Source organism: Microtus pennsylvanicus, chromosome 1, assembly GCF_037038515.1.
Source record: "Microtus pennsylvanicus isolate mMicPen1 chromosome 1, mMicPen1.hap1, whole genome shotgun sequence".
Lineage (NCBI taxonomy): Eukaryota > Metazoa > Chordata > Mammalia > Rodentia > Cricetidae > Microtus > Microtus pennsylvanicus.
The window spans coordinates 103,266,201-103,282,762 of NC_134579.1; the positions used below are offsets into that span (position 1 = coordinate 103,266,201).

The 16,562-nt window shown below is 50.5% G+C and overlaps 1 protein-coding gene across 1 annotated transcript in view; it reads right to left on the reverse strand.

The window, feature by feature from the left end:
* Positions 1 to 343: 343 nt before the first annotated feature.
* Castor2 (cytosolic arginine sensor for mTORC1 subunit 2) overlaps positions 344 to 16,562 on the reverse strand; it is a 40,023-nt gene continuing 23,804 nt past the window's right edge. Inside the window, exons 2-9 of the mRNA XM_075977637.1 lie at positions 14,771 to 14,841; positions 5,865 to 6,058; positions 5,214 to 5,346; positions 4,684 to 4,807; positions 3,284 to 3,394; positions 2,825 to 2,907; positions 2,378 to 2,472; positions 344 to 2,280 (exon numbers count right to left, since the gene is read on the reverse strand). Of these exons, the coding sequence (XP_075833752.1) occupies positions 2,215 to 2,280; positions 2,378 to 2,472; positions 2,825 to 2,907; positions 3,284 to 3,394; positions 4,684 to 4,807; positions 5,214 to 5,346; positions 5,865 to 6,058; positions 14,771 to 14,841 (877 nt within the window). The 3' untranslated portion in view covers positions 344 to 2,214. The remainder of the gene's footprint in view (positions 2,281 to 2,377; positions 2,473 to 2,824; positions 2,908 to 3,283; positions 3,395 to 4,683; positions 4,808 to 5,213; positions 5,347 to 5,864; positions 6,059 to 14,770; positions 14,842 to 16,562) is intronic.

Below are 16,562 nucleotides of genomic sequence, written 5' to 3' on the forward strand. Positions count from 1 at the left end.
TTCCCCTTCTGGACCAATGTTCTCCCAAATAAAGAAAGAGCATCCAGAGCTCTAGGCTGTGGGAATGGGGTGCAGTAGCTACAAAGCGGACCATGCTGGCCCTCTAAACCTGTCCCAGATGCAGTAGGCTGGTGGTTTTTGTCTCCCCTCCAGGCTGGCCTCCTGGACCCCAGGGCTTTTCCAATCACTGTATTGCCTACATATTCAAATTAAAAATATATGGTGGCTCAAAATGTCCCCAAGTGTGCACACATGAGGTGGGGTCCTTGCCTGTGTCCTGTGCACACAGAATATATTAACATATATATTGCTCAAGTAATATATGCTATTTACAGAATATATCTCTATGAACATAAAACACGTATTTATAGGTGTGTACAATACACAGTTTCATCCTAGCAAGTCTAGGGGCCACACAACTCTGGGGCAGGGGACATGGGGTCAGCACACTTACACAGTGGGAAGGGATACCTGGAAGGTAGGACCAAAGGGATTACAGAGAGGTGCGCCCTGGACAATCAAGGCCTTGGAGGGGGAGAGAAGGGGACTCAGGGGCCTCACTATGGCCCTGTCTACTTGGCCATTTCCCTTTTGGGAACAGAAAACAATATGATGAGATTTGGTTGTTTTGTGAAAAAGGAATCAAAAAACAAAACAAGTCAAACAAACCCCACCAGAGGTAATTTTGATTAGCATGCTGGGTTCTGAGCTTCTACAGGGTTCTAGACTACATCCTCCGCCTTGGGTCTGCTCCTATAGCCCAGAGAAGGGAGGAACGCAGTTCACACCAAGACCTGTGCAGGGGTAAACACACATTCCCTCCTCTGACTTTGTTGGAGACAGCATAACACAGGCCCAAGAAAACACCCCATGATCCTAAGTCTGGTGGACCCCATAGTCCCAGCTTATGGTACCACTCGCAGGCACTCTTGCCCTGCAGATGATACTATAGGGGTCCTGGTGTCTTATGCCAGAACTCTGCTCCTGATAACTCTCCTCAGAAGACAAGGCCAAGATTCTTAGGATCCATCCTTGCATTTGCGTCTGCCCCGGGAGAAACAGGGTGCTGCTAGGTGCCGCTGAACGCTGGGCACCCTTGTAAGACTCAAGCAGGCCCCATGTCCTTCAAACAAAACCACTCCTTCCCCAGCCACCTGTATGCAAACAACTGAATAAAAAACCCCAAGTGTGACTTTTTTCTCTAAATGCGCATGGGAGCTACCTCCCAGCTTTTGCCACAGTCACAGACTGCTGGGTTACTTCCGGCAGGTATGTGAGCTGGGGGCCAAGGCCTCTTTGTCCCCTCCGGGTGGGGTAGAGAGGATGAAGGGGGAAACTCTAGGCTGGTCTAAGTGACAGCTGGGAAGGTGGACAGGGCCCAAGGCACTATAGGCCTGGGCTGGTGGGGATGTCCACTGCTGGGAGCGAACAGAGTCTTTGCTTGCCCAGGTTGGGTCCAGGGAGAGCGAAGAGGGGACAGACAGAAGCTGGTGCTCTAGGCTGGTGGGAAAGGAGGGGTCCTGGGATTCTGTCCTCCTCCAGGGGAGGTCTTGGTTGACCCAGGACCCCTCTTGGCAGTCGTAGTGGGAATCGACACAGGCCCCGTGTGGTCAGCAGGTGGGGTCTAGGGTCACTGACCATTATGACCTGAGGGTGGCCTGTTGGCCTCCATCCTGAGGGAACCAGCCCCTGAGCCTCTGAGATTAGAGCAGCAACCATACCATTCATCCTGAGGGGTTCCTCACGGGGGCTTCCTCAGCTCTGTACACCCACTCTTGCGGAACCGACTTCCTAAGATGTCCCTTGCTGCATCAGGACCCCAATCCCAACGTCTTGTGGGCGGTGCCAGCTTCCTTTGGTGTTTGCTGGGGGGTGTATGTGAGGCCTTGGGCTCTCTCCAAGGCCCCTGGGCCTCAGAGACCACATTCTGGGGTGGAACTTGGGGCAGGAAGATGGGCACGCCCCCACTGGGGGGAAACCGAGTCATTATTGAAAAAGCTGGGGATTCTGGAAGGCTGGAGGTGGATGTGGGAGTAGCCTTGGTTTGGGTCCAGGCCTGGAGGAGTCAGGAACCGGGGGTGTGTCCCAGATGCCCTTTCCGTAGGGTCCCAGGGCCGATCTTTCAGTCCGTAGGGAAATACTGCAAGAATAACCTTCGTGGGGGGAAAGGGCCAAGTGGACTGCAGCTAGGAGGAGCCCAGAGATGAGCCTTTCCTAATGCTTCCCTCCTTGACTGACCTTCAGGGCATGGATAACCCCACTGATATTCTCTTCTGGAACCTAGAGGGCAGGAAGCAGAAAAAAAAAAAAAAAGCTCATTAGCCCAGGAACCTGCTCCCTACCTTGTAGTCCCCGCCTGTTCCCAGAGGCTACTCACCAGTGCGTGGTCAAACTTGAAAGTACTGATGTAGTATGCCGGGATGTCTGCAGCTGCCAAGGGCTCAGAGATCTGGGCTACAATTCCACACTCGTCTAGGGAAACACAGATGCTTAGAGCCTAGGCAGGGGCTCTACCACTGAGCCACACCCTAGCCCCTCATTGAGGAATTCTAGGCAAACATTCTATTGCCAAGTCTCACTTCCTGCTCCAATGCCTTAATTTTTCATCGGGGGGGGGGTTGGTATAAGAGCCCCCCTTATTGGTCTCCCGAGGCCTTCATATACTCGTCACACCACAAGCAAGGGATCTGTCAGAACAGGGACTTCAGGCTCTTTTAGCATAGGTCCCCCTCTTTAGATCACCACGTAAGTGTGGAGCTATCCAGGTACCCCAGGAATGCCTGCGTGGATCCCTGTCTACAGGTGTCGGACCCCATGGGCTCACCAAATCCAAGGGGCTGTCCTCCTATCCGCACCATCTTCCAGAGCTCTCCAGATGCACTCGTGAATAGCAAATGACTCGGGAACCTTTAAAGGAAGAAAGAGGTCTCTGAAGCTGGTGCTAACTGGTGCTCCCCCAGCTCTGGGGAACCTTCTCCGCTTGGGGGGGGCACTGTAGGGTCAGAATGACAGAGTGGCTGTTTCTTGGGTGGGAAAGAGCAGAGGCTCCAAGGATATGTCAGTCCCATCGGGGTCGGTGAGGGAAAGCAATGCTGGGGTGGGACTCTGGAGGTAGCTGGGACTGTGGTTCGAATCTTCACTTTGGTACCATCATGCTGTGGACCTTGGCTGACCCCCTGCACCTATAGGGACATCTCCAATGAAGGGAGTAGGGCAGACTGACTAGGAAGAAAGTACATGCTCCCGCCCGGACCCCTTAACATCCACACAGGGCCCTGCTCACCTCTGCTGGGTTTGTACATCCATCACCAGTGAGATGTAGCCCTCAATGAGGGAGAAGGAGAAGAAGCGGATGTGGCCACAGTCATCACTGGCAGCCATGGGGTCCTTCACTCTGGGGATCAAGAGGGAGCTGTGAGGGTGTGGCTTCTGCCACATCCTCCATACTATCTGTCACCCACCAGTCTGGCAGAAGGGCTGTGCCGCCTTGTGTCTCACCTTCACCAAAAGCCCATGACTCAGGGAGTCATCGACCCTGAATGTTACATTACTGACCTGCCGGGTTAAGATGTGATCTCTGGTGCCATAGTGGCGTGACAGTTTTATCAGGACAACCAACTGCTTTCTGTGTGAACCTAGGACCTGCTTCACATGGGGGAAATTCATGTTTACATGTAAAATCCATGTTTACATGACCATGTTTACATGTACCATAAGCCTGGAAAAGCCTATGGCTTGGGAGGTCACAGGCCCTAGGGAAAAACTTGTTGTCATTTTGCCTTCTAGATATTTATATTCAGACTGATGGATTCGGGCCGCTCTCAACTGCGGCCAGAGAAGCATTCTTTCTCCATCAGGCGGCGGTTAATGTACAGACTTACCTGGCCAAAGTGCTGGGAGAGATTATGTTCAGCTCTACATGGGACCCTGACCCCACCAGCAAGGCTCAGAATCCATCGTGAGAGAGAGGGTGGAAAGACCGTAAGAGCTGGGTGATAGGCACACGTGTCTCCCCCTTTAAACTGGGTTCTTGGGTAGAACAGTGCCTCGCTCCTCAGACTGAGCTCTGTACTGGCTAGTTTAATGTCAACTTGACACAAGCTAGAGCCATCAGAGAGGAAGGAGCCTCAGTCGAGGAAATGCCTCTATGAGATCCAGCTGAAGGCATTTTCTCAATTAGTGATCAAGGGGGGGAGGGCCCAGCCAAACCAGCCCTTGGTGGGTGGTATCCTCCCTAGACCGTCAGTCCTGGGTTCTGTAAGAAAGCAGCTGAGAAAGCCAGGGGAAGAGAGCCAGAAAGCAGCACCGCTCCACGGCCTCTGTACCAGCTCCTGCCCCCAGGCTCTTGCCCTGCTTGAATTGCTGTCCGAAAGGCCTTTGATGATGAACAGCAATATGAAAGTATAAGCCAGATAAACCCTTTCCTCTCCGACTTGCTTTTCGATCATGGCGTTTTGGATGCAGCAAGAGAAACTCTGAGTAAGACAGGCTCCTAGGTGGAACCATACCTCTCTCCTCAGACTTGTTTCTAGGGCAGATCTGTGTCTCCCCTTCAGATTAGGCTCCTGGGCAGAATGTGTCTCCTCCTGCAGACTGGACTTAGGGGTAAAATGAGGTCTTTGCCCTCAGAGCTCCTGGATGGAGTGGTATATCTCCATGTCTACTCCCTACCCCAACACCTACCCATTGGAGTAGAACATCACATCCATGAGAAGCGTGGCGACGGCGGGCAGTGTGTCAGGGTCCAGGCTGGTGACACAGAACCTGTTGCTCGGGCTGGATAACGGGTGGATGACTGGCCTCTTGACTGAAAGAACATAGGATATAAGTATTAAGGCCAGAGTAGCGCTTTTGTGTACAGGAGCTGGACCAAGCCTCAGACTTTATTCACCGTGGCCCAAGTGGTTTACTTTCACCCCCAGCACACACTGCACTGATCTTAAATTTCCCTTCAGGACCCTGGGCTTCTGTGTAACCTGCTCAGCTGTTGAGAAAGCCCTTCCCAACAGCCACCATCTGGCTCAGCTCCCAATGCTTACGCTTCTACTCCATGGTCCCTCCTATAAGGTAGCCACGCTGATACCACGAGCTGGCCTGAGACGTGAGCCATCGTCTGGCCACTGCTAGCCGCCCCACCTGGAATCCGGTGAACATCAGGTGGACTCTGAGAGTCGGGCTTTCTGCTGGGGACACTCCCCTCGACCCCAACTTACCCATCTTGGGCTTCACAAAGCCATTGGTGATACTGAGATTCTCGGCCGCTACCGTTTCTCCATTGACAACCCGAAGGATGGTGAATTCTGAGGACAAGGTGTGAGTGACGAAGGGCAGGTCACGCTCGCGCACCTGAGGACGGGAAGCAGAGTCCCTGAGCCCCAGCTCATCCCACCTCCTGCCGTAGTGCACAAGGCCGGGGCGAGAAGACAGCAGATGGGACAGGAGGAGAGTGTGCGAAGCAGCGTGCGTGCGTGCCTGTGTGTGTGTTACATGGAGAAGGTTAGGAGCGTGCACAGCCAGTCTCCGGCTGTATGGGAGCTGGAAGTGGTGTGTGTGCCTCTGTGTGTGTGTGTGCGTGTGTGTGCGTGTGTGTTACATGGAGAAGGTTAGGAGCGTGCACAGCCAGTCTCTGACTGTATGGGAGCTGGAAGTGGCGTGCGTGCCTGTGTGTGTGTGTGTGTGTGTGTGCGTGCGTGTGTGTGTGTGTTACATGGAGAAGGTTAGGAGCGTGCACAGCCAGTCCCTGACTGTATGGGAACTGGAAGTGGCGTGCGTGCCTGTGTGTGTGTGTTACACAGAGGAGGTTAGGAGCGTGCACAGCCAGTCTCTGACTGTATGGGAGCGTGCATGCCATAGCTCTGACTCACCAGGATAAAGTCAGTCTGATAGGTGGACAACATAAACACGGAGATGTTCTGGTCAGCTAGCGGGGCGATGACAGACTTGGCGATCTTTGTCACACCAATGGGCTGGGAGCTGGAGAAGCTGCCGCCGCCAGACACTACATTCAGGGCCAGCCAGGTGGCATCAGCCACACTCAGGTGCTCAGAAGAGGGCAGCTCTGCAGGGAGCAAGGGACATAGATGATGTTGGGTCACTGTCTGGAGCCCGGGTGTTGCCAGGCCTGGTTGGAGAGGTAGGCAGATATGTGTGGATCGGCTGAGGCCCTAGAGACTGTCTTGCCTGACTCTAGGCCTCAGTTTCCGCATTTAAACATTTTTATTAATGTATGTGCATGTGTGTGTGTCCTGTGTGGTTCTATGCACATGAGTGCAATTACTGAGGAGGCCAGAAGAGGGCGCTGGATGCCCTGGAGCTGGAGTTACAGGCGTTTGGTGCTGGGAAGCAAACAGAAGTCCTCTGCAATCAAGTGCCTTTAACTACTGAGTCATATCTGCAGCCCCCAGTGTCCTCAAACAGGAGGGCTAAAAGGTCCCTTCTAGGGAAGGCTAAGCAGGTGATATTCTGGATGGCTTATGATGCCAGGTAACTCAACAGGACCTGAAGCACATGCCAAGTTGTTTTATCTGTCTCTAGCTTTAGTATTCTCCATTGTAAAGGAGAGTTGGTAATGCCTTCGTGATTTATTGCTTTATTTTATGTGCATGTTGTCCACGTTTGTCTGTGTATCACACGTGTGCCCAATGCCTGTGGAGGCCAGAAGAGGGCGCTAGATTCACTGGACCTGGAGTCAGAGATGTAAACCACCATGTGGGTGCTGGGAATCAACACCCAGTCCTCTTAATGTCTGAGCCAACTCATCAGCCCTGAACTCCTACTTTTTCTTCTTATTATTTTGAGGCAGGCTTTTTCTGTGTAAGAGCCCTGGCTGTCCTGGAACTAGCTCTTGTAGACCAGGGTAGTCTCAAACTCAGAGATCCGCCTATCTCTGCCTCCTGAGTGCTGGGATTAAAGGCATGTGCCCACCACCACCCAGCCTGAATTCCTACTTCTTAAATTAAAAACTTAAATCTGTTTTTAAAGATTTATTTTTGTCTTTATAAAATAAACCTACTTTTATTTGTAACATATATAGGTGTTTGCCTGCATGTATGCTTATATACCACATTTGTGCCTGTTGCCTTATGAGGGGAGATCCCCTGAAGGGGGGATTTCATGGGACTGGAGTTAGTTACAGATGGGTGTGAGCTGCCATGTGGGTGCTGGGAATGGAACCCAGGTCCTCTGGAAGAGCAGCCAGTGAGTGCTCTTAACTGCCGAGCCATCTCTCCAGCCCTAGAGTTTATTTCATTCTTAATTGTGTGTATGCATGTTGTGTGTGCACATTATGAGTGCAGTTGCCCTCGAAGGCCTGAAGAGGGCATCTGACTCCCTGGGAACCAGAACAACGGATGGTTATGAGCCATGCAATATGGGTACAGGGAACCAAAGTTGGGTCCTTTGCAAGAGCAGCAAGAGCTCTTAACTACTGAGCCATCTTCTAAGCCCCTTACTTATGATTACCATGTGTAGCCCTGTGTGGCTATGAGGTATCCGAGTGACTGTGCATGCCCAGGTGTGTGTGTCGAGGTCAGAGGAGAACTGTGTGGAACTGGTTTACTTCTTCTATTTTCTCATGACTGAATTCAGGTCACCAGGCCTGCGTAGCAGGCAACCTTACCCACCAAGTCAACTCACCACCCCCACCTTTTCTTTGGGTGGGGGGACAAGACTGGCCTTAAACTAGCTATGTAGTTAAGGATCCCTGTACCTCCTCTGCCTCTTGATAGTTGAGATGACAGGCATTATGCCTTCACTCAGGTTCATGCAGTGCTGGGCACGGAACCTGGGGCTTTGTGCACGCCAGGCAAGCGTTCTACCAACCGAGCTCCAGCCCAGGAATCCCTACTTCTCTCAACCTTTCTGTGTGTTGTTTGCTGTTAGCATGTTAGTCACACCTGCATACAAGACTTAATCTGGAAAAAGATGGCACAGTTCTGGGTCCCATCCAGCAGGGTCAGGCTCCAAGGAGTCCTCCTTGGAGATACGACAGGGTATGAGTTACAGACATCCAAATGCTATGGAGCTGTATTTTTTATTATATATATGTTTATTATGTGTGTGTGTGTGTGTGTGCGCTCTCTCTCTCTCTCTCTCTCTCTCTCTCTCTCTCTCTCTCTCTCTCTCTCTCTCTGTGCATGTACACCTATATGCCAGAAGAGGGCATCGGATCCCACTATAGATGACTGCGAGTCACCATGTGGTTGCTGGGAATTGAACTCAGGACCTCTGAAAGAGCAGCCAGTGCTCTTAACTACTGAGCCATCTCTCCAGTGTAGCTATATTTTTAAACAGAAACATTCCCTTCTGGTGGAAGGCTCTGGAAAAATACAGGAAGTCAACAACAAAATGAGGATCTGGGCATGGTGTCACCGACCTTTAATCCTAGCATTTGGGAGGCAGAGGCAGGTAGATCTTTGTGAATTCAAGGCCAGTTTGGTGGTCTACAGAGTAAGTTCCAGAAAGCCAGGACTACATTGTGAGACCATGTCTCGTTAAAACAAAACAAATAAAAACTACCCAAACCCCAAATCTCATAGTGCTCAGGAAACTTCCAAGACTCAGAAAGCCCCTGAAACAGCTGCTGGGCAAAGGAGACTCCCTGGAGGAGCTGCCCCCGGGTTGTGCAGGGAGCTCCAGGACTGCAGCTTTCAGGGGTCATCGCCCAGGTGAGGGCTTTTCATGCCTTTAACTCATCTGTGTTCCTGAGTATAACCCCAGTAGATTACTGTTCAATAAGCCGGCTTTGGGTGGAATCATTTCTTGGGCCTGCCGTGGGTGGCCTATCTGGGTGAAGAGATGTTTGTTCGTATCTCCCCAGAAGACATCATACAACACCATGTACACATTTCTCCATGGATATGAGCCCAGAGACTCAACTACAGGATTCTTCATAAAACCCCAGGCTCCTGCTAAGACCCCCCTCCTGCCATCCCATTCCTGGCACATATCAGGATAGAGATACGGCAAGAAGTGGATGTGATGCTATGCACACCGCAAGGACCCTGTAGAGGAAGCACGCCTGTCCACTCCACACAAGTGCTTAAAAGGGGCACGCGATTTGCCTACTACCTCCAGACCAGGAGCAACCAGGCTAAGATCCAAAGATGAGGCCAGGTAGAGTGTGGTGGGAACTGAATACCTGTAACCCCAGCTTCTTAGGAGGCTGAAGCAGAAGACACTTGAATGCCAGGCTAGCCTGGGCTACAAAATGAGCTTGAATTCCAAAAACAAGACAAAGCAACAACAACAAAAACCGAAACAGACAAAAATCAAACCAACCCACCAAAAAGAAAAGAAAAGGAAACCAGGGCTGAAGGCTGAAGACACAAGATACAAGAGTGCTTGGCAGGGTGCCTCTCCAGCATCCAGAAAGCCCCAGGGTCCAGCCCCAGCACTGCACAAAATCAGAAGTGCTGGCGCATGCCTGCAGTTCAGCACTCAGAAAGTGGAGGCAGGAGGGTCAGGAATTCAAGGTCATCCTTGGTGTTACTAGTCTGTGATATACATCAGATGGCGCCTCAAAAATAAATAAATAAATAAAATAAACCAATCAATCCAATAAAAAAAATTTCAAACTCAGTGGACTTAACAAATTCAGGTCAGCCAGGAATGGTGGTGCACAAGTTTAATCCCAGCACTCGAGAGGCAGAGGCAGGTGGATCTCTGTGAGTTCAGGGCCAGCCTGGTCTACAGAGAGGGTTCCAGGACAGCCAAGGCTACACAGAGAAATCCTGTCTCAACAAGGTTTTAAAAAAAACAAAACACAAAAAAACCCCCCATCCGGGCCCTGTCTTAATGGCCAACAGGAAGAAGCAGTAAGTCCCCAAAGAGACGGGGTTGGGAGTAATGTCAGAGAATAGGAGGGGGAGGGGGCCGGGCCAGCTTCCAGAAAAGATGGCTCGGGAGGAGAGGATGCTGAGGGAAGTCTATCAGAATCCTATCTGCCTAGCTCAGTCACCATGGTGACCACAGCCTAGGGGAAGCCCATTGGTCCTGCTGACTCAGAAGGGCCTGTGGTCAGCCAGCTAGTAATGGAGAGGCAGGCAGCTTCACAGGAGAGGGAGGAAGAAGAGCCGGGGAGGGGCAATGCCTGGGTCTTGAGCTTCTGTGTCTACCTGCTGCCCAGGAGGTGAGCTCTGTTCTTCCTACCTGGTTCTTCAAGAACCAGATTCCCAAGCCCTGGCCCTGCCCAGACCTTGCCTTGGCTCAGCGCTGGAATTCTTTTCTATGTGTATGTGTGCACACCTATCATGGGAAGGTCAGAGGTCTAGTTGGTGTCTTCTTAATGGCTCTCCCCTTTTAAAAACATTACTGTGTGTGTGTGCATATATGTGTGTATATATGTATGTATGTACGTATGCAGGCCCGTGTGCCATCGCACACATGTTGAGGTCAGAGAACCACCTGTGAGAGCCACGTAGGCAGGCTGTGGGGATGAAACTCAGGTATCAGGCTTGGTTGTGGGCACCCTTACCCACTGAGCCATCTTGCCTGTCTCCCTTACCCCCTCCCCCTTTTTTTGAGACAGGGTCTCTCATTGAACCAGACTAGCTGGCTAGTGAGCATCAGGAATTCTCCTGCCTCTGCAACTCTAGCTTTGGGGTTACAGGCACAAACCACAACTTCCTTCCTTTTTTTTTTTTTTTTTTTTTAAAGACAGGGTTTCTCGTTCGAGACCAGCCTGGTCTACAGAGCTAGTTCCAGGACAGGCTCCAAAGCCACAGAGAAACCCTGTCTCGAAAAACAAAAAAACAAAAAAAAAAAAAAAACAAGACAGGGTTTCTCTGTGTAGCCCTGGCTGTCCTGGAACTTGCTTTGTAGACCAGGCTGGCCTTAAACTCACAAAGATCCACCCGTCTCTGCCTCCAAATTACTGGGATTAAAGGCATGTACCATGCCACCACCAATTGGCCTTTTCTTTCTTTCTTTCTTTCTTTCTTTCTTTCTTTCTTTCTTTCTTTCTTTCTTTCTATAGGGGGTTCGATCTCTTACTTGCTCGCCAAGCACATTACCAACTGGTCCATTTCCACAGCTTTTTGCTTTTAGACTTCTAAGGAGCGCAAACTTAGTAACCAAGGGCTTCTTGCGGGGTGGCATTTGAAGCCCCTATTGTCTCTTGGGGATTTCTGGGAGCCTGAGAATCTTGAAATGAAGCTTGGTGAGGTGGTCACCTTTCTTACCCCTGATGTCAACCACACCTCCTGCTAATGGCAAGTTGTGAAACCCACACAGCAACAAGGGACTCAGTACTGTCAGACTGCAATGTGTCCCACAACAAAACAGACAATGCCTCCTGTCTTTGGAACATAACCGTAAGCCATTTTTGGGAAGATTCTGGTATGCTTGTTGGTTAATGTCTTGTATATTAGAGTGACGATGACACCACAGACATATATATATATATATATATATTTTAAAATATTTATTTATTATGTATACAATATTTTGTCTGTGTGTATGTCCGCAGGCCAGAAGAGGGCACCAGACGCCATTACAGATGGTTGTGGGCCACCATGTGGTTGCTGGGAATTGAACTCAGGACCTTTGGAAGAGGAGGCAATGCTCTTAACCTCTGAGCCATCTCTCCAGCCCCCTATTTATATTTTTTTATTATTAAAAATTTCATGTATGTATGTGCATATGTTCATGTATGTGCAGGTGCCCATGGAGTTCATGTATGTGCAGGTGCCCATGGAGTCAGAGCCCCAGGAGCCAGAATTATAAATGGCTGTGAGCTGCCTGATGCAGATGTTGGGACATGAACTCAAGTGCTCTCAACTCCTGAGCCATCCCTCTAGTCTAAAAACAAGGTCTCATGTAGCCCAGGCTAGCCTTGTATTTTCTCCATTGATGGACATCTGGTTCTTCATCTGTAAAATACGCATTTAACTTTACCCTGTGGGCTACTGGAATGATCCCAAGGTTCCCACTGAATGCAAGGCTGTTGGGCCTGGTGATGAGAGCCTCCTGTTTTAGTGGCAGATACCATCTCAATCAAGACACACAAGTTTGGTTTTCCTCCCCAAGGACAGATATCCCTGGAGTACGGTTTTCCATGGGGGAAGCTCAGGAACTAGCAGGTGAGGCAAATCCAAGTTCCAAGTCATGATTTTATACTCTTGTTGGGAATGGAACTTGGGGCTTTGAATATGGGCAACAGCTCTACCACTGAGCCACACCCCAGCCCCTCACTGGGGGATTCTAGACAGGGGCTCTACCACTGAGCCACACCCCAGCCCCTCACTGGGGGATTCTAGGCAGGTGCTCTACCACTGAGCCACACCCCAGCCCCTCACTGGGGGATTCTAGGCAGGGGCTCTACCACTGAGCCACACCCCAGCCCCTCACTGGGGGATTCTAGGCAGGTGCTCTAATCACTGAATCAGATCCCCAGCCCTTTGTGCTTACAGTGCTTTGAAACAAAATGGTCCCCATAGGGAATCACACATAGGAGGTGTGGCTATATTGGAGTAAGTATGACGTGGTTGGAGGAAGTGTGTCATAGTGGGGGTGGGCTTCCAAGTTTCCTATGCTCAAACTACACTCAGTGTGACTCACAGTTTACTTCTGCTGCCTGCAGCTCAAGATGCAGAACCCTCAGCACCTTCTCCAGCACCGTGTCTGGCTGCACCCTGCCATGCTTCCCACCATGACAACAATGGACTAAACCTCTGAACTGTAAGCCAGCCCAGTTCAATGTTTTCCTTGATAAAAGTGGCCGTGGCCATGGTGTCTCTTCACAGCAACAGGAACCCTGACTAAGACAGGGCTTGAACACAAGGTCTTCCATTGTAACTCAGGCTCGCTCTGAAGTACTCCTCTTCCTACTCAGTCTCTCAGATGCTGGGGTTACCGACCTGTGCCTCCCCTCCTGTCTCTCGCTACAGGCTTCTGAAGATTGGCTGCCTCTTAGTTTTTCCAGAACTCCAATACCTGTGAGAAAATTCAGCAGCTCCCTCTGCCCTGTCATCAATACGGTGGTGCACGAAAGAACAAAATAAATGCATTTCCATTAGCAGAGAGCCTCTGGGGGGGAAAATCAATGTAAAGCTGGACAGTGGGTTTTGGGGGTCTGGCTCAGCAGGACACCTCATGTCTACCAGGGGCACAGCACCGAGAGTCATCTCTGGAGCTGCAAAGGTAAGTGACTAAATAATCAAGGAAAGCTTAATGCACGGCATTAATTTTTGTTGTTTATTTTGAGACAGGGTCTCTCACTGTGTAGCTGTGGCTGGCCTAGGACTCACTCTTGTAGACCAGGCTGGTCTTGAACTCACAGAGATCTGCCTGTCTCTTCCCCGCACATACCGAGATTACAGGTATGTGCTACCACACCTGGCTTGTCAAGAAACTGCTCAAACAAGGAAGTAAGCATCAGGGTTTGGGGAGGAGAGGTGGAAACTGCTAATGGGTGGAAAGCTTCATTTCGAGGTGATTAAACAGCCCCCCTCAACCACTGAGGGGCAAGGGATATTGTAGAGTGCTGGCCTAGCAGGGACAAGAACCAGGGTTTCGCCCCAAAGTGCGGCATAAACCAGGTGTGGTGGCACACACCTAGAACATCAGCACTAGAGACTAGGAGGGTCAGAAAGTCAAGGCCATCTTTAGCTACACAGAGAGTCCAAGGCCAGTCTCAGGTACTCGAGACTATCTCAAATACCAAATACAACAACCTGCCATATTTCTACTTCAAAAAAGAAATGGTGATTCATTTTTGAAAAATTATTATAATATCTTATGTGTATGGGTGTTTTGCCTGCACATCTGTCTGTGTATCATCTGCGTGCCTGGTGCCCACAGTGGCCAGAAGGAGGATTAGATCTTCTGGGACTGGAGTGACAGGTGGTCGGGAGTCACCGGGTGGGGCTGGGAATCAAACCCAGGTCCTCTGGAGTTTCAACTTGTCTTCTTAACCACTGAGCCATCTTTTTAATCCTCAAAAGAATACATTTTATGATAACCAAATGATATTTAAATTTAAAAAATGGAAAAATAAGGATAAGAGAGATGGCTCAGTGGTTAAGAGCCCTTACTGCTCTTGCAGAGGACCTGGTTTTGGTTCCCAGCATCTCCACGGTAGCCATTAAGTCCAGTTTCAGAGGGTCTGAAGCTTTCTTTTGACCTCCACAGGGTTCTGCATGCACACAGTACACACACACACACGCACACAGTACACACACACACACACACAGTATACACACACACACGCACACAGTACACACGCACACACACACACACACGCGCGCACATTAACTAAACACATAAAAATGATTTTGTATGAAAAACATTAAAGAAAAAGAATGGGGAAAAAATTAGGTATGATGTCACATTCCTATAATTTCAGCACTTGGGAGGCTGTAGAGGAGCATCATAAGTTTGGGTTAGCCTGAGCTATACTGGGACCTTATCTCAGAAACAAACAAAACAAACAAATGCCAATGAGATAGCTCAGAAGGTAAACGTGCTGGCACCAGGCCTGAGGATCTTAGGGTAACACCTAGAGCCCATATGGAACGGTAGAACTGACTTCCACAGGTTGCCCTCTGACCTCCACACCCATGTTCTGCCATGTGTGTGCACACAGACACACAATAAACCAATAAATGTAAAAGGTAAAAAAAAAAAAGGCATCTCCACCAAACTCCCAATTTCCAAAAGACAAAACAAAACACCCCAAACAGATTCCCTCCCCGATTTTTTTTTAACAACAAAGAAAATAGAAAAAGAAGGAGGCGGGCAGGTGTCCCGCTTTGTGATGGAAGACACTTACCAAGGAAACCTTCCTCATCCACGATGATGGTGTAGTCCTCGGGAGTCTCCGTCAGACTGAAAAACTTGCACCTGAGCACAAAGACACAGGAACATCTGATTAGTCTGGGAAGGCCTCCTGCTGAGTCACAGGTGCTCTACCACTGAGCCACACCCCAGCCCCTCACTGGGGGATTCTAGGCTGGGGCTCTACCACTGAGCCACACCCCAGCCCCTCACTGGGGGATTCTAGGCAGGGGCTCTACCTCTGAGTCACACCCAGCCCCTCACTGGGGGATTCTAGGCAGGGGCTCTACCACTGAGTCACACCCCAGCCCCTCACTGGGGGATTCTAGGCAGGGGCTCTACCTCTGAGCCACACCCAGCCCCTCACTGGGGGATTCTAGGCAGGGGCTCTACCACTGAGTCACACCCCAGCCCCTCACTGGGGGATTCTAGGCAGGGGCTCTACCACTGAGCCACACCCCAGCCCCTCACTGGGGGATTCTAGGCAGGGGCTCTACCTCTGAGCCACACCCAGCCCCTCACTGGGGGATTCTAGGCAGGTGCTCTACCACTGAGTCACACCCCAGCCCCTCACTGGGGGATTGTAGGCAGGTGCTCTACCTCTGAGCCACACCCCAGCCCCTCACTGGGGGATTCTAGGTAGGTGCTCCACCAAGAGCAATGTTTTAGCCCCTCACTGAGGGATTCTAAGCAAGTGCTCTACCACTAAGCTACATCATCAGGTCCCCTGTGTACTCTCTGGTATATAGTGATGGCTGCAAAATCCTACATCTCCATCAAACCCAAAGAACTGTCCCCTAAAAAGGGTGACTTTTTTTTTTTTAACACAGTCCAGGCTGGGCTCCAATTCATTCATCACTCACGTTGTAAGGCTGACCTGCATGTCCCAGTCCTCTACCCACTAAGGGCTGGGATTACAGATGTGCACCACCACAGCTGGTAAAAGAGCAGCATTTGCTATGTGTGAATGGCATGTCACAAACCTGATCTTCAAGGGGCTGAAGACACGGCTGTGGTCAACCGCACTTACTGCTCTTGTAGAGGGCATCCGTATCAAGAGGCTTACAACTGCCTGCCACTCCAGTTCCAGCAGACCCAGCTCCCTCTGACCTCCCTGTGGTGCGCATGAACCTCAGCCAGGCACATTCGTGTGCATCCTTATAAATAAAATCCCGAAACAGAACAACCGCCAGCAAACCCGATCTTCAAGAGGATGCCTGTTTGGGGCCAGGTGACACACGCTTCTTGTGTTGTTAATTTTTCTGATGAGTCACTAACACACACTCAGCTCCAGCTCCTCCCCTTTTCACCCGTGTCTGTGCAAACGTGAGCAGGCTGTGGTGCACGCGTGGAGGTCAGAGGTCAACTTAAAGGAGGAGGTTCTCTCCGTTCACCATGTGTGTTCTGTGGACTGAGCTCAGGTTGGCAGACTTAGCCGCAGGCCCCTTTTACCCACTGAACCATCCTGTCAGCCCTCCTCGGTTCCTTGGTGACATCTCTAGCCATGCCTGTTTCATAGCCAACTTGTAACTCTTTTAGAGACAGGGTTTCTCCGTGTCACCTTGGCTGTCCTGGAGCTCACTCAGTAGATCAGGATGGCCTCCAACTCAGAGATCCACCTGCTTCTGCTTCCCAAGTGCTGGGATTAAAGATGTGCGCCACCACCGCCTGTCCATTTTATAATTAATAACTGCCTCAGAATAACAACACTAAACCATCCCCTTGTAAGTGGCAATCAATATTCTAGGAGGGGTATTCCTTCCTTCATAGGGGTCCCACATCCTCAG